General features: G+C 33.2%; 1 protein-coding gene across 1 annotated transcript in view; it reads left to right on the top strand.

The window, feature by feature from the left end:
• Positions 1 to 11,281, top strand: part of LOC115447437 (calexcitin-2) — a 43,282-nt gene extending 32,001 nt beyond the window's left edge. The window contains exons 3-7 of the mRNA XM_030174482.2: positions 1,012 to 1,077; positions 1,144 to 1,196; positions 5,255 to 5,374; positions 8,333 to 8,545; positions 10,502 to 11,281. Of these exons, the coding sequence (XP_030030342.1) occupies positions 1,020 to 1,077; positions 1,144 to 1,196; positions 5,255 to 5,374; positions 8,333 to 8,545; positions 10,502 to 10,612 (555 nt within the window). The 5' untranslated portion in view covers positions 1,012 to 1,019 and the 3' untranslated portion in view covers positions 10,613 to 11,281. The remainder of the gene's footprint in view (positions 1 to 1,011; positions 1,078 to 1,143; positions 1,197 to 5,254; positions 5,375 to 8,332; positions 8,546 to 10,501) is intronic.
• The last annotated feature ends 6,202 nt before the right edge of the window (positions 11,282 to 17,483 follow it).

Genomic DNA, 17,483 nt, shown 5'->3' with positions numbered 1-17,483 from the left:
CGCAATGTGGCTTGAATAGGACAATATTACTATCAGTTTAATATACTAAGTTAAAGTAGTGATAGCATTTGGGAGCGGAACGGACTGCCGAGTCAAATGTCCGCAGGTTCAAAACCCAAGTGACGCACCTCTACTTTCCAAAATTATGTGTATCCTTTGTGATTTATCGCTTGCTTTAACGGTGAAGAGAAACATCGTGAGGAAACCTGCATACTTGAGAAGTGCTCTGTAGGAATTTTGAAGGTATGTGTAGCCTACCAATCAGCACTAAGCCAACGTGATATACGCGTACTTTAAATGAGGTCTGTTCTCATGATAATTACATTTTACATCAATTACGAAAGGGAAGCTGGCAGTACGGATATATGAACCCTTCGTCACTGGTAGATACTCATAAAATCGAGTGTTAATTACTATTGTAGGTACATGTCACAGAAATCAGAATGCCAAGCGAATTTTATGTCACGCAGTATTTTGTAATTTAATATTCTGGACAGTTGCCTTTAGGTCTAAAATTCTTTTTACGATCAAGCGAGAATAGCTCGTCTCGTCGGTAAGTGCCGGATTTACATGTACAATACGAATTCAATTATACATGATATATTAAATTATATTGAAACAGCTTCAGCGATTTTCAATTGACCACAAAAGCCATTATTTCGCCCAATTGGACCGCGGCATCGCAATTTGAGCACCATTCACTGACTTCGTTCGAAAGAATAATGTCGTTTTCCGAAGTATTACTGTTGTATCATAACGTATACAGGGTCATTTTGACATTACGTTACTAAATCTCACGTATTTATAATCAAATTTATTACTACTTTAAACGCCTTTAAAAAAAGATATTTTCCTTTCTACGCGTTTTTTATATTGTACATCCATTACTCCGAGATTTTGATATAAATTAAATCTCTTATTATCCATGCAAATATTATTAAAGTTATACGTTTTTGAAGATATAAAAATTCCAAAGTACATTTTACTCATAAAAGTAATTCGTTGTTACAGATACAAAAATGTCCGTCTCGGAATTCAGAAGGAAGAAGCTTCTCTACGTGTTCAACGTGTTTTTCGGTAATTAACAACATAATGGTGTTGTGAGATTTACTTTGGGCTTGTTTTAAACTTTTCACATTTCAGATGTCAATCAGAGCGGCACCATCGAGAGGAAAGACTTCGAGCTGGCCATTGAGGTGAGAGATTTCATTTATTTTATAATATGAGAATGTTTTAAAATCTAAATATTTTTAAGACGTATTCAAGATATTATAGGAAGTATAATATTTATATCGCACAAATGAGAAATAATGCAATAAATAGAAATAACAATTTCAAATATATATTTAAAATAAGTTCATTTAAAATTACCATTAAAATATTTTTACTTTCATTCCATATTTAGTTTAGGAGATAAAAATTCATTTTAAATAAAGAATATTTAAATTCTTAATTCAAATTTCGAAACGCGCTTATATCACACGCGCTATCATCTCATGCAAATACAAAAGCACGCGTCTTCACATTAATTCAAATACTTGGCGAGGCAAATACATCGCACTCCGACTGAACAAAACTTAATTACAAACGTATGTTGTTGACGTATGTAAAATCAGTTTTTCTTTGTATTTTCTTCTCACTTTAATTAATTCAAATGCTATCGTTTGTTAGCGTATATATTAAATGCAATAAAGTGTAAATATGTATTAATTTAATAGGTTAATTTGGCATAGATAATATCCAATTAGTTAAAACAAAAATATATTTGGAATATGTTTTAGTAATGTACATATTTAAAATTGTTTTTAACGATGAGCCTTATGTGGCCGTAGACTAAAATAACTTGGAGAAATAATGTCTAAGTTCACTTATTATGATAACATACTAGGTCTTTAGTGACATCATAGATTTTCTGTTAACTCTTACACAGCAATTATTTTATTACTAGCTTTTGCTCGCGGCTCCGCCCGCATTATAAAGTTTTTCAGGCTAAAGTTTTCCGTTATAAAAGTAGTAGTTTCCCGGGAGCCTATGTTCTTCCCAGGGTTTCAAACTGTCTCCATACCAAATTTCAACTTAAATACGTTGGGTAGTTTTTGAGTTTAAGACGTTTAGGCAGACGGATGCCGCGGGGGACTTTGTTTTATAATATATTTTTTTAGAACTTTTTAAGAGGAACAATCCCGTCATACATCATTGTTGTATAACTTTAACCGTTTACGCAGCGCACGCAACGGAAGCTCTCAAAACTAATAAATTGTCCCCGTATTTGCAACATGTTTCATTACTGCTCCGCTCCTATTGGTCATAGCGTGATGATATACAGCCTATAGCACCCCACAAATAAAGGGCTATCCAACACAAAACGAATTTTTCAGTTCGAATCGGTAGTTCCTGAGATTAGCTATTACTGCTCTGCTCCTATTGGGTATAGCGTGATGATATATAGCCTATAGCAATCCACGAACAAAGGGCTATCCAACGCAAAAAGAATTTTTCAGTTTGGACCGGTAGTTCCTGAGATTAGCGCGTTCAAACAAACAAACAAACAAACAAACAAACTCTTCAGCTTTATATAATAGTATAGATTTGAAACGTGTGTAATACCATCGATCACGAAACTTTTATTCAAGACTGACAATTCACCAAGCACTAGAACATTTAGGCTAACGAGTGAGACTGTGGTGTTAAAAACCATCAAAGCCATCACTCATCGATTAATCACCATGATACAAATGTTTATGATCAAACCAATTATTTTTATTGATAGTCAGATTGTGGCAATCAAATACTAAAATAATGATATTATTTAATTGAATGTATTTGGTGGCTGTGATAGCGCTAAAAAAACATGTTACGCACTATTTTATCACTTGGTTTGAATAGCATTGTAATAAAGAGAAAATGTCATGGGCATTGACCAGGACGGGCCCGTGCCTCCCTAAATCGAACAAACTTACATACTTTTGGTACTTATGTTGAATTATTGGGATTAAAAGCTGGCTACGCTCATGAAAAATGAAATCAATTGTCATTAATATAAAGACTAATTTCGTCTTGCATGATCAGACTAGATATTTTATTTGTTATTTGATTATCACTATTATGATATTATCAATTAAACTTTTTTCAATTATGTATTATACGGCTTGAGAAATGTTTAATTAAATCTGTATTGTTTACAAAATTACTGATTCTACAATGTGTCTGCAACATTAAGTACGCCTGATAAATTATCATTCCGAACTAGATTAAGTGTTTGGTTAATATTGACACGTGTGGGTAGACTGTCGAAATTTAGACATGCTATCGTCTGAGATGACTTGTATCGTCGCTTCGAGATGACTTGTACAATAGAACAAGTCATTTCAAAGCTGCTAGTTTCAAATAGATTTGACGCTCTGTTATAAAGCTCAAATTCCTTTACATTAATAAAACAAAAAAATCACAAATCATTTTCAGCAATATATTTGCTTAAGATACTTTTTTAAAACTTATCATAGTTATTTATATTATTTTAACTCACGAGTTCTATAATAAAGAGAGTAAGGAGACAAGAGGGTTCTTGTCGGTATCAATTAGTAGAGTCACTTCAGTTCAGTTTAAAGTAATTCAGGTATCAATAGGGATGGGTAAGATTTTCCAAAAGAGAATCTGAACTAATATATAGGTACAATATATACATAAATGCGGTCTGTAAACCGTTCTAATGATCGATTGATCACTCCATAGTATAAAACAAAGTCGCTTTCTCTGTCCCTATGTCCCTCTGTATACTTAAATCTTTAAAACTACGCAACGGATTTTGATGCGGTTTTTTTTTAATAGATAGAGTGATTGAAGAGGAAGGTTTATATGTATAATAACATCCATTAAATAGTGGAGGAATACTGTTATTTTGTTATGTTATACCCGTGCGAAGCTAGAGCGGGTCGTTATGTTTTTATATACAACATTCACAGTTTTTCTGTAGTGTATTTAGTATCAGCATGGCACCCGTGCGAAGCCGGGGCGGGTCACTAGTATTATATAAAATACAAAAGAGAAGCCGGCCTTACTTGAAGTTATATGGACTCTCCGCTACTCTCATGTACTTGCGTCTTAGGTATATTCTATCAAACCAAAGTAAAAATAAAACTAAAAATCCAACTTTGAAACCCAAATTACAATAAGTCATCATTTTGCTACACTCAACATAGCAAAAAATGTTTTGGAAATTTATGAATATTCATGAACATATTTGGAAAATTTAATTAAATTCATTAAGTATCTTAAAACTAACACCTAAATTATTCCACATTCGCTCTCGAATGTTCCACGCATTAAATTCAGACACTAACGAACTCCAGTATTCATAAAGCAAACTATCAAAATGCAAAGTTCTGAAAATGTTTGCTTCTAGAATTTGCATTTGTTATATACAAGTTTCTTCAAGGCGATAATATGGTGTCTTTTTTTATTTTAAATTTGTATTTTGACTGCAATATTTTAAAAGTAAAGAAAAAATATTTTTGTAACACAAAATGAACTCTATAATCACTTTTAAACTATGTAGAGTTCCTAGCATGTTTTATTAGGTTGTAGGTGGTGTGTTAAAAATAAATATTATTCTAAATTTAAATTTTGAGTACAGTATTTAAAAATAAAAAAAAAAATATTTTGCAACGCAAAATTAACTTTATAAACATTTTAATTCTATGTAGAGTTGCTACTGATTTTTATTAGGTAGTATTTATTTCATATATAATAAGAATGAGTATAGTTAAGCGGATAATTCTGATTAGAATATCAATTTTGTTATAAATGTCAGACTTAAAACTCTAGGGTTGAAAATAACATGAACGTCAAATGCCACGAGACCCCGCCATTGCTTATGACATTCGGGTAACATCTGTCATTTATAGGTCACGTCGGCGACGGAATAAAAAATATCTAAATTTCTTTAATAAAAACGTAAAAATCTTCTAAGTGTAATTGTTTAAATTATACTAGGATAGATCTCGCGAATCATTTATTAACCATAACTATTTTTGAATTGGTACAGTTTATATAACCATGGAGTAGACGTAGACCATAACCCTAGACATGGCGTAGGTAACACTAGACATATGAACCATAGACATGACGTAGGTAACAAAACAGAAAACATTATGCCATCATCATGAGTAATGAACACCTATTCTACATTTAAATATTTTTATATTTCTATTACAAAAATCTTGATATTTAATTTTAAATAAAATAAAATATTTAGAAAATCTGCCACCTGCGAGGATGGAAGCCTGGTGACAAGAAGAATACTGAGACACACGAAATCATGATCAAGATCTGGGACGGACTGAGGAAGAGAGCTGACTCCAACAAGGATGGACAGGTATCGCAATAAAATTATAATCTATGACTATATAATATATGTATGTCTATTTCTATGTTCTTTATTTAAATCAGTATGAATCGTAAATAATAAAAAAAATAAAAAAGGTCCAACGTTTTCATATTTTGCTTATAACACGCGCTACATTTACGTAGTAAAAAAAACTACACTCACCTTTTAGCCGGCCCGCGTTCCAACGAATATAGTAATAGGTATAGTTCGTTCGCTACGACGCGTATCCACTTTCATTGATGTCTCATCCTCTCCCAGTAACCTCAACCATCTAAGCCGAGGTTCGTAACCCTTTAGTGGGTTGCCCTGAGCATGGCTGCTTAATTTCCAAGGATTGCGAAAGCCTGCAGTGTTCACCCAAAAGTCCGGTGTATTTGTATAAGCCGGCACTTGCCAGGCTAACAAACGTTGTCATGTTAAAAAAATCACCTTTTATATTTCAGTGGTATTTCAGTAAAATTAACTTCGACATAACAAAGCTTCGTAAAAGTCATTCCAATAAAGCGGAGCATGTAACTTTAACAATGTACCCATTGACATTTTAAATATATGGAACAATGCTTAATTGCCCGTGACTCTTTTTTGGGCAAAAATACCGCCCGACCTATATCAAAATATTGCTGAGTAATTTCATCATTGTTAGTCCTTTTTATTTGGCAAAAAACGAGTTCGTTATATAAGCCTCGTTTGGATGAAGTATGCAAAACAACAAAATCAAATTTGACGCCCCGACCGACGCTTCAACACAATTTAATCAACCCGTGCGCGATCAAATACCTTTGGGTCGCGAATTTATTCGTTAGGTAGAGATGATTTTTGCTCTACCTTGCTTTTCTAGTAGTATATAAAATGTCTTAGGTTTTTAAAAATTCGTAGAGTATAAATAATATAATATAATATCAGCCCTGTATTATATACTTGCCCACTGCTGAGCACGGGCCTCCTCTACTACTGAGAGGGATTAGGCCTTAGTCCACCACGCTGGCCTAGTGCGGATTGGTAGACTCCACACACCTTCGAAATTCCTATAGAAAACTTTCTCGGATGTGCAGGTTTCCTCACGATGTTTTCCTTCACCGTTAAAGCGAACGATAAATTCACAAAGAATACACACATGATTTTTCAGAAAAGTCAGAGGTGTGTGCCCTTGGGATTTGAACCTTCGGGCATGCGTCTCGGCCGTCCGTTCCACACCCAACTAGGCTATCGTCGCTTTTTTTTTCGTAGAGTATAGTATAAAAATATTATTAGTATTAAGCTTAATACATTTCCATGTTTGCAATGTTCATAAATGCAAGTAATTATATAAATGGAAAACGAACCAACCAACAGCCATTCAAATAAATAAACTACGTTATGAAAATATGAAAATTGCATTGCAAATAGCAACCGCAGGAATTCAATCTAGTCTATCGAATCGTAGCTGCTACGTATTGCCTACGCCGCTACGGTGCTACGAACGAAATTATGTAGCGTTAAGCTACGCGGATTTTTTTGTTTATCGTCGATTTATAAAACTCTCAATAACTTATATTTATTTTTTTACTTTCATAAAGTGTGTTTATTATTAATGGGCGATCTTATTAAAAAGGTTCGCTTCGTAAATACAATTCAAAGGAACATCTGTTCCACTCGGAGAGAGACAATTTAGAAACTCATTTACAAAGACCTTTGTCCAATAAAAATTTCTTCACTGTTTTTCTTTTTGTTTCTTAATCGTTATGAAAATACTATTTAGTTCAAATGGAAACGTAATTGAACAAGAATCGACGGCAGTAATCGTTATGCCTGTCTGCGTGTGTCGGTTCCTAATTTCCCTTTTTTTTTACATTTTTTAACTAAATCATGTTCGAATGCTCAAGGAATGCGTGATGCATTGTCGACCTTCATAAAATGTCTCAGGTTTTCTTCTTAATACTTCTTTTAATATTTTATTGGGCATAGAAGGATTCAAAACATACGAATGTCTCAGGGTGAGAATAGAATTGCATGTTTATTACCAAAAAAAAATGGTTGGCAGACTTAACCCATTTACCAGCTGAATGTTTGCCGGCAAACATTGGTTTACTACATAATAAGGTTATTTTTCCGTGACACGCGTAATGTCGTGTAGCTGTCATGTTTGCCGGCAAACATTTAGCTGATAAAGGGGTTACAATATTATATAAGATCACCCTCTTCAAGACTTTGGTTCTTAGAGACTAGCCCAGTCTCATCTAAATGCCTGAAATCGCACCTAAATGACTGCCTCAGTGATGGTAGCGTGAGTAGCATAATCAATTTGAAATGAAAATGTTTACTTTACAACATCCGGGATAAAGCTTAGCTATTGTACTCTTAAGCTATGAAATAGCTGCAGAGTAATTTTTATTTGCCGTTGTTAGATTCATTGTCAGTTTTCGCGCTATTTGGATTGTAGAGTCGTTTTTATTTCAATAACTCTTGATATATTTTGACAAATATTTTAATCTGTTTCTTGCACAGTTATATTAAACTAAAACTTTTCGGATATTGTCTGAGATACAACCACCAAAACCAAGTATTTATGTTGTGTAATTTAAAACCCATCGGTACCTCTAGCACGAATATGTTCGTTATAGAATGTATTAGGTTATCGTCTTGTTTGTACATTTTTTTACGTAAATTTAAATAGCGCTCCATGAACGGATTTGAAACTAATTTGCGGCACCAAGATCTTTTGCACGTGTAAACTTCGAATAACAAACCGTGTAATCATAAAAAAAATCAAAATGTATGAGAATTAACAGCATGAATCTCTTTTTTGACACATAGTATCTAACTACTGTAAAGAAACTTAAACGTTAACTCGACACCCAGGGAGCTAGGTTCTTAGAGACTTGCTTCATCTCATCAAAACGCCTGAGGCTTGATGTTTTTATTATTCATACTAGGGATACATGCATACATGATTTAATATTTTCTCAGGTGTCTGTCGAGGAATGGGTGTCGATGTGGAACGACTACGCTCAGAACCCAAGCGCTGCTTTGAAGTGGCAGCAATTGTATTGCCAGTTCATGTTCCAACTGGAAGACGCTAGTGCTGATGGTACCATCGACTGCGATGAGTTCACCACCGTCTGCTCCTCCTACGGCATCGACCCTCAGGAGTGCAAGATGGCGTTCAGTAAGATGGCTAAGGTATTTATTTCCTGATTACTGTATATACTTTCTAATGGTAAGTACATTCCAGTCGGTATACTGTCAATTAATATGGTATATGTTTAGATAGTTAGTCCGCGTAACTGGCTGGTGGTAGGATATATTTTATATCCGCCTGGATAGCGACCACCGTACACAAGGTTTTAAATCCCGCTATAGTGGCCCACGTAAGTGTGTGGCGCTCCGTGATCAGCTTGTGCATATCCTGTGTAAGCCGGCATAATTGTGTTGACTGCCGAGGGGTAATCATCTTTCGTCAGTCGACATTCTATTGGACCCCACTCCACTTACCATCAGGTGCGCAGTGGGATCATTTTTCCCTTCACGTAAAAAAGCGTACACTACGCTGAGTAGGTACTAATTTTCACATAATCCTATATTGAGAATCTGGCTCTATAGTACATTTTTAAGGATGTAAAATACATGTAATATATTTGATGAAAAAAGATCTTCTCAGTTTTTTTGTGTACGCTACGTCTAAGTTTATTTTAATTTATAAATTAGGTTCTACAAGACGTAAATTGTACCTTATTCAAGGTTATTTATTAACTTAAAATAATAACTGCTGCGAGGTTAAGTTATAAATAAAGATTTCATAAATCATTTTAGTTTCTCTAGATTACTTTGAGTTTTTTGTTAAAATACTAGCTCGAATTATTATTTACGTCTTTCGTAAGTTAACATGAAAAGGAATCAAAAGACTAGGAATAATTTAATAAAAATGTAAAGCTACTTGTGACATAGGATAATGGAATTATTGTAGTAATTTAGAAATTGTTACTTGTTAGTTATATTTTAACATTTAACGTTTTCTTTATGAGTGATACCATTCAAAGCTGGAACTATAAATCCGTATAAAAAACTTAAAAGCCTCTGCAAAACAAATTTTGTCGACGATGCGCTTTGAAACGCAACTAAAACGCGCAGTAAACGCGATACATACGCACAGAGATCGCGCGTACCAAAAACGCTCGTCGTCAATACATTGTCTGCCCAGCAGTGGCGAAAGGTGACATTTACCCGAAAAGATCCCAAGACAGAGTCTTCATTAAGATAATATAAATGAAGACTGAAATGAAAGAAGAAGAAATTAATTGACTTTAATAAATACTACTCACTTAATTTAATTATTAATACAAAAATATTTTATGTGCTAACTTATTATAAATATATGATATTTTATTGTATGTTTGCATGCCTGCCGGTGAAATATGGCTAAATAATTATTGTTACAATATTTGCAAACAATAAATGATTTGGTTTGACAACATAATTAAAAATATGCATAATGCGGTCTGTAAATCGTTCTAATGATAATTAGATTCTACATAAAGCAAATCCACTGCTGTACAAGCTCTCTTATTCTACAAATATAAAATATATTTTGGATTTCTTTTTACATTTACATTGGTATTTTAGCCTTTAAAACCGCTTTTATTCAGCGTCAAATAGCCTTTTGTTTCGTTCAGGAAACCAGTGGGCCATATATTTAAGCTGTTCTCATACAATTATAAATAATGAGGAGCTTACAAAAACATTTCCGCTATATAATTCAGACTATATAATACCCTTTTTTATATGCTGAATTTTTCATTGTTTTGCGAGATTGGAAAAAAAATATGTTATATTTTTTAAGTAAGTTAGGACTGTACCTAAGCTAAAATTAAAGAATTTAGTAGAATTTTTGAATTTTATAACAATAAACCAGAGTAACTTAGAATAATGTTTATGCTATGTTATCTATGTTTCCACATCATGTACCTAATAATGTAATGTAATACATGTACCTACAGTGATTTGTAACAATGCCCTTGTAAGAAGGTCCTAAACGGCTAATAAATTAAAAACAAATACCGACTCTAACCCCACAATCAAAAGTTTGAAATTGAACATCTAAAGAATGTAGTTTCCAACTCACAATTCCTTTTCATTCAGGGCCGAAACAGCGTCTCCTGGGAAGAGTTCCAGGAACTTTGGAAGGAGTATTTCTCCACTGAAGACCCGAACGCGGCCGGCAACTTTATATTCGGCCGAACTAGCTTCTAAACGACAACGTCGTGGAAAACTACATTCCCTACTATATTTAAGTGTGGTAAACCGTGCTTTGGTTTCACAGAAACTTCTCGACTGCCATCGTCAAGAATTTTTGTCCCGATTCGTAGTCAATAATATCAAAGGGGGCATCATCGGTACTTTAAATTTTCGAACGCCGGCTACAAGTCCGAAATTATTTGTGTACGTGTTCATATTGAATTTCACTTCTCTAGCGGGTTTCGAATTCACTTTTAAGCTCAAACTAGTACGAGTTCTTAGATAACAACGAAATTTAATCTCATAATAGCATATCTTGTAGTCATATCTATTGTAATGTCCTTCGTATGGGTCATATTCCATTTTCAACTACGATTTTTCTATCTTTGAAATTTTCGAGTCCGTACAGATTAATCTATGAAATTAAAGCTTCATTCCATCTTAATTTATATACATTATTACATTATTGTATAATTTATAGTGGTTACTATTGAATTGCTAAGGTTGTATTACTAAGGTCCTAAGGTCATCGCTTCTACTATTTTACAGTTAAAATGTTTTATCGTTATTTATAATTATGTTAATATTATATGTATTTTATGCTGATTAAATCTATGGAAATTCATCCTGTTATGTCGCTATACTATAGATATAGAAATTGATTGATTAAATGTATGTACATAATTGGACTTTTATTTAAAATACATCCTCAATTAATATATTACACACACATCACGCATTTATCCCCGAAGGAGTATGCAAAGGCGCAACCAGGGCACCCACTTTCCGCCGATGATGTGATAGGGGGCGAGCCTATCGCCATATCGGGCACAAATTCCAGGCTGATACTGAGCAGAATAACTCAAATATCACTGTGCCCGACCCGGGATTCGAACCCAGGACCTCAGAGCGCTGCCGTACCGCGCATGCAGTACAACTACGCCACCGAGGCAGTCATTAATATATTAGTTACTTGGAACAATGCTTTTGACGTCTTAAACAACACTACACATTAAATTGCTTCATTATTATATGTTAAAGATAATAATAAAGTACGTAAGGCGCAGTAGAGAAAGGTGAAATTTTCTGAAAGGGAATCCGACGGTATAGGTAATATGCATGAATAATTGTAATAATAATTAAATTCTACATAAATTCTACAATAAGGAATGTATTCAATTATCATTCATTCCCATAGTTGTCCCAGGGGTCCACGGGAGACTTGACGGGGGTCTACGTTGGCGTGACCAAAAAATGGGGGTCCACAATTCTCAAGGCATGAAGATTTATCTAGTTTGATAGTTACCTACTAAAATGAAGGCTTTAGTTCACCTATCAATGTAGATAATATTGATAGGGTTTGAAAGAGGTACGGTGACCCTAACATAACGGAACCAGCAAAATTTTGAAAGGGATCCATGAAAAAAAAAAGTTTTGGTACCTCTGGGTTATATAGACTCTTCTCCACTGGTAAGGCGACTCAATATTTGTAGGTCAACTGAGTAAGTTTTGACAAATCGCTCATTATTACAAAGTTCTATGTCGAAAGGTCGATCTGGGAATCTTTGGGAGAGGCTCACGTTCAGTAGTGGATCCTGCCATTGAAGAAGAAGATGATGATGTTTTTTTTATACAATTTGAATTATATGTACCAAATAATTCTACTTATGTTTTTTTTATTATAAATTATCTATAATCCTGAAAGACAAATAGAGAATCTTGACTTTTCTAATTATCGACAAAATGAAAATTTCAAATCTGTTTTTTCTGACTTATTTTTATTTACATTTTATTTTATTTGGGAAACTTACAGCTAGTAAGTTAGCTATAACACTATATTATTATCTTAAACATAACGTATTATAAGAGGTAACCAACGATATCTATAGGTCACTTCAAACATAGTTCAATCCGTTAAAAACACAAAACAACACACATATTCTGCACAAAAATACAGAATATACTGTCAATTCCTGCAAAATAATAAACTTGACAAAGGCCAACTCCCAAAAACTGTCCACATTGAAAACAAAGCGGGAAAACACATTTCACGGAGCGGGAAACTATTTTAAAGCCGTAGATAGGGTAAACTGGAGTGCCGAAAAGCCGATATTGATGTACAGTCAGCGACAAAAACAGCGAAATTATTCCAAAAAATCCAATCCTTAATACATTTGTGTACTTACCAATTGTGTTTCTTAAATTAAAAGTATTTCATTTAAACATAACGTGTATTGATGCTATTGTGTACCTACTAGTTATTATTTTAAGGACTATTTTTCAATCATGAGATAAGATTTATTCGCAGGATTAACTACGCAAACGAATTAAAAATGACAGTTGTAAACTTTGAACTTTATAACTTTGTCAATTTCTATCTTTTATATTCATCAGATTATTACTTATTTAATAGGTTAAGTTTGACAATTGTAAATTCACCCGTTAATAAACTAAAAACAGTTTATTTAAAATAAGAACAAAATGTTGTTTCAAATTACGTGTTTTTTTAAAAACTTTTGATTTGTTCGATATTTGTAGCTGACTGTACTTCGCTGATGTAACATCCCGCTCGTTTCTGTTATGTAACTATATCCTTTGCATGCAGCCTCTGTTCCAACCACGTTAGAGATGTATCTAGACTGTTCCCTAAAGGCTCTTTACTTTGCAGATAGTAAAGATTCTGTTTGATTTTGTATATTATAAAGTGGTATGAAAAAGAAAGAACGTAGTACAAACAGTATCTTTATTGGTTGAAATATACAGAATTTATTATTATTAAAATATTGGTTTAGCGGCAATTAGGTTGAACTCGTAAATAAAAACATTCACATATTTGCTGTTTCTTTTAATTAGGCCATATTTAAAGACAGATATCGAAGCAATTATCATACTTTAAGAATTCTCCCACAACTTATCGATTCATAAGTACAATACATTAACAAATATTATACATATAAACATACTGCAAAATATAATTCAGGTAGAATGGTTTTTATCGCGAGGCATCTATATTATTATAAAGCTGAAGAGTTTGTTTGAAAGCGCTAACCTCGGGAACTACTGGTTCGAATTGACTTATATTTGGAACTTTCAAATTTCACCTAAATTCTAATTGACAGTTATCGTATTAAACAGATAATGTAGAAGGTACTCGTTATATATTGTGCTTAATTTGCTGCGCTTAAGTCACTTTTAGTTTAAATTATGAGCATGTTGAGTTTTCCTAAGTTGGGCTTACATTTAGCTTTAAGTTATTGTAATTATTGTGTCGTAGTTTTAAGTCTGCTGGAAAAGCTAATAAATAAATAAATATCTAGATTCGTCTATTTTTATATAGTTTCGTCTAATTTTTGTCTCAGGTCGGTTTATAAATTTATGTAACGAGCAGCATTCACTCAGAAGTTGTGAAACAGGCCAAAAAAAACGTCTCATTATTTGAAATTTATTCTCAAGCATTTAAAATATACCAGCGATAATTGCACATAGAAGAAAATTTAAAAAAGAATTGGAAAAGAATAAAGAATTTGCATTAATTATTCCGCTTGCTTCAACTTGTTCAGCGAAGTGAATTATCGATCAAGTGCTATAACGACTTCCGGGGTGAATGACCTCTTATCTGACTGCGTAATACAAGTGACGTAATTCTTCCATACAATCAATATTTGGGTCACTCCTTTTATATTCATATCGTGAAACGTTTAAAGCTATTTGCATACAACATCATGTAATATTATTCCCCTTATCCTTATAGGGGGCGTTCACTCTCGCACTGGCTTCACCGGGTTCGATATCTGAGTTGGGTAAAATGATAATGAGTTTTTCTGCTTATTCTACTCGGTGTTTGGCGTCGTGTCCGATAATAGTAATACGCTTCCTCTCTAAAAATATTCTGCTATTAATGTACATACATGAAATGAAAAATAATAATAATAAAAACGGAAACAGAGTACAATGAAATATTTTTACAATTAAAAGTAAATTATATTCAAAAAATAAGCGCCCTTATGTAGGTTAATTCCAGAAAGTTAATTATTGAGTTGTATACAATAAAAAATGAAAACAAAAAAATAACAATATCTGGCTAACATAAATTAATAAATCCAATTACAGAAAATAAATCTTGGTCCTTGTTTTATTGTATTTACAATTGATGTCCGATCGGAAGCCCAGATAATATATCGCGAAGCATCATGGTAGCTGTAAACTCATTATGTTTATGTAAATTTTGATATTACGTCATAACAGCGTGTCTGGAACGCACGATCTTGATACTTATACTTATTACTTATATACGAAATCAATTTTTAAATTAAATACATTGTCGTGTGTACTTGTAACCTTAGTATTATCTTGATTGACGTTACTAACAGGAACTTTTTAATACGAGTTATGAAATATATAAGTTTTAAATATTTATAAACACTCTTGCTAGATCGAACGGTTTTAATCCGTTCTTTAACAACAAATAATTGTATTTGTAAAGATTTGATCATTGCATAGCCTTGTTCCGGCAAATTGGAATAAACAAGCCAAATTTTTTTTCCTTTATGACGCTATATATCTAGTGTAAATACTCAATTAAAATTAGCCAAATTTTGCATGGGTTCGGTTAGTTTTATGTTTGTTAGAACCGTAAACATTATTTACTTGTCGGAAGCACTCATGCGAACTAGTAGAACATAGAGATTAATATAGGGTCGCAGGTAATGTCCGAAAAAAATTGTTACACAATAGCGAGTTATTTGATTTAAACAATGAATACCTCCTACGATCTTAGAACACGAAGCACCAAGAAAGCACCTCAATAGTTTTATTATTGTCTTCAGAATATACAAAAGAAAAGTATCGAAATACATAATAAACGCAATACGTACTTCCATCCCATTGTAAATTTATTTATTTTAGGCCTAATTTTTAATCATAAACTTTAAACTTTATTGGTTTATTTAAATAGCCGTTACAATTAAATATAAGTTACAACAACTGAAGTAGGTATTAACTGGATTAAAATTACCCTATTTTGTACTTACCGAAGCATTTCTCCAACTTTAACAAACACTTGAATATTAGAACATAAATCTTTCATATTAAAGGTGTCGGGAAGAAAAAGTCCCTGAACTCCGAAAGAAATCTCGAAGTTTCAATTCTGATGGAGAAAAACATTGTAAATCTTTGTCTTAATATCCTTTTGTTTGTTGGACTTCTAATACTTTTCACCCCACTCCTTCCATGTCCACTTATTCGACCGCTATGTGGCATAAATAAAGTTCAACGGCTTTCTTAAAAAAAAAAGGGGGAATTAATCCTACTACCTAGGTAAGCTACAGAACGATGACGGATCTGAAGTAATTTGGTAGTAGACATTGGGTCTGAAAGTTACATTAAAATCGCTGATTTGTGTTTTATTACTGTTATGTGGTCACCCCTATTTTTTTTTTTTCCATGTACAGACACACCTGGTCCCCTGTTTTATTATATGTATAGTCTACTCCTATTTATAGTTTTAATTGATATAACTTATCAGTGGCGAAAGGGGTTTTTCGAACGGGAAGGCGACACGAAATGTAGGTACTAATACTAATAATTATAATTCGATTTTATTCTACTTTAATGTAATCGTAAATATTTATTGGCTAATATAATATAATTTATTTAAAATTTTAATAGTTTGCTTACCTATATTACGAAAGAGAAGCCGGTAAAAATCCTCTTATATGGAACCCTCGCCATTGTAATTTATCTATATAGGGATTTCTTATAATTTTTGTACTAGGTTTTAGATGAGTTTACTTTTATTTTTAACATATTTTTTTCATATTATATTATAATTTTTTACACCTACCTATATTGTTTTCACCTCTGCATCACCCAAAAGTCGACCGGTAGGGAATGCCCTCGGCATTAAGTCCAACTTTATACTTATGTATATAAAGTGTAAAATAAATAAATAATAAGTTACTTAAGTAAAAAATAAAGAACGCTTTATAGTATGGCTTCATTAGCTACGCTGTCCTCCTTACGTTCAGCAATGGATTCTCTACCCAAATTCAATTTCCAAAATGGCGTCTCTTCAAACACGTCTCATTTGCCAACAAAAACAGTGTTAAATAAACCCAACGCTCATTTCTTCCCTTAATTAAATCATTGTAATTAACTCGCAACCCACGCGCAGGGAACATCCTATGTCTAAATTTTGCAGAATTTGAAGGTATGCGCCAGTCATGCAATGTAGGGAGAGTTGCTTTTATCTAGTGTTGCAAGAGCTAATAGTAATTAAGCAAAATTTTTAATAGAATGTCGATTGGCGAGATATGATTACCCCTCTGCAGTCGACACAATTATGCCGGCCTGTTGGAACCTGATACACCGGATATACAGTTTGACCCCGGAACGCGACGCACTTACGTGGGCCACAATGACGGGCCTTGCGTACGGTGGTGGTGGTAATATATCCTCCCACCAGCAAAGACAATCTTAAAGCGACTACAGCAATTATTACAATCAACAAAGATACAAATATTCTGCCATTAAGAGACTATATATTAACAATAGATTATATAATTACATTTACTGCAGCTTTCGACAAATTTAATTAATACATTGACGATTTAAAATAAATAAAACATATTTGCAGTATTATTTACTTTTGATCCAGAAAATCTGGTAAATTTCAACATCTAGCAACACTTAGATACGATGGAAGATAAACGAGGCTAATTCTTTATGAAAAGATGGGGAAGCGAGCGATCTTTTATATCTTTTTAGGAGAAATACGATTACCCGTGGACAGGTAATTCCGTCGATACGATGAGATACGACAGCATTTGTTTTGTTTATTTGTTTCCTTGTTAAAAGCAAAATTGAGGCATTTATAATGTATTCTACT

Source organism: Manduca sexta, chromosome 21 (genome assembly GCF_014839805.1).
Source record: "Manduca sexta isolate Smith_Timp_Sample1 chromosome 21, JHU_Msex_v1.0, whole genome shotgun sequence".
NCBI classification, from domain to species: domain Eukaryota; kingdom Metazoa; phylum Arthropoda; class Insecta; order Lepidoptera; family Sphingidae; genus Manduca; species Manduca sexta.
The sequence above is the reverse complement of the archived record's forward strand: the minus strand, read 5'-3'. Positions and strand labels throughout refer to the sequence as shown.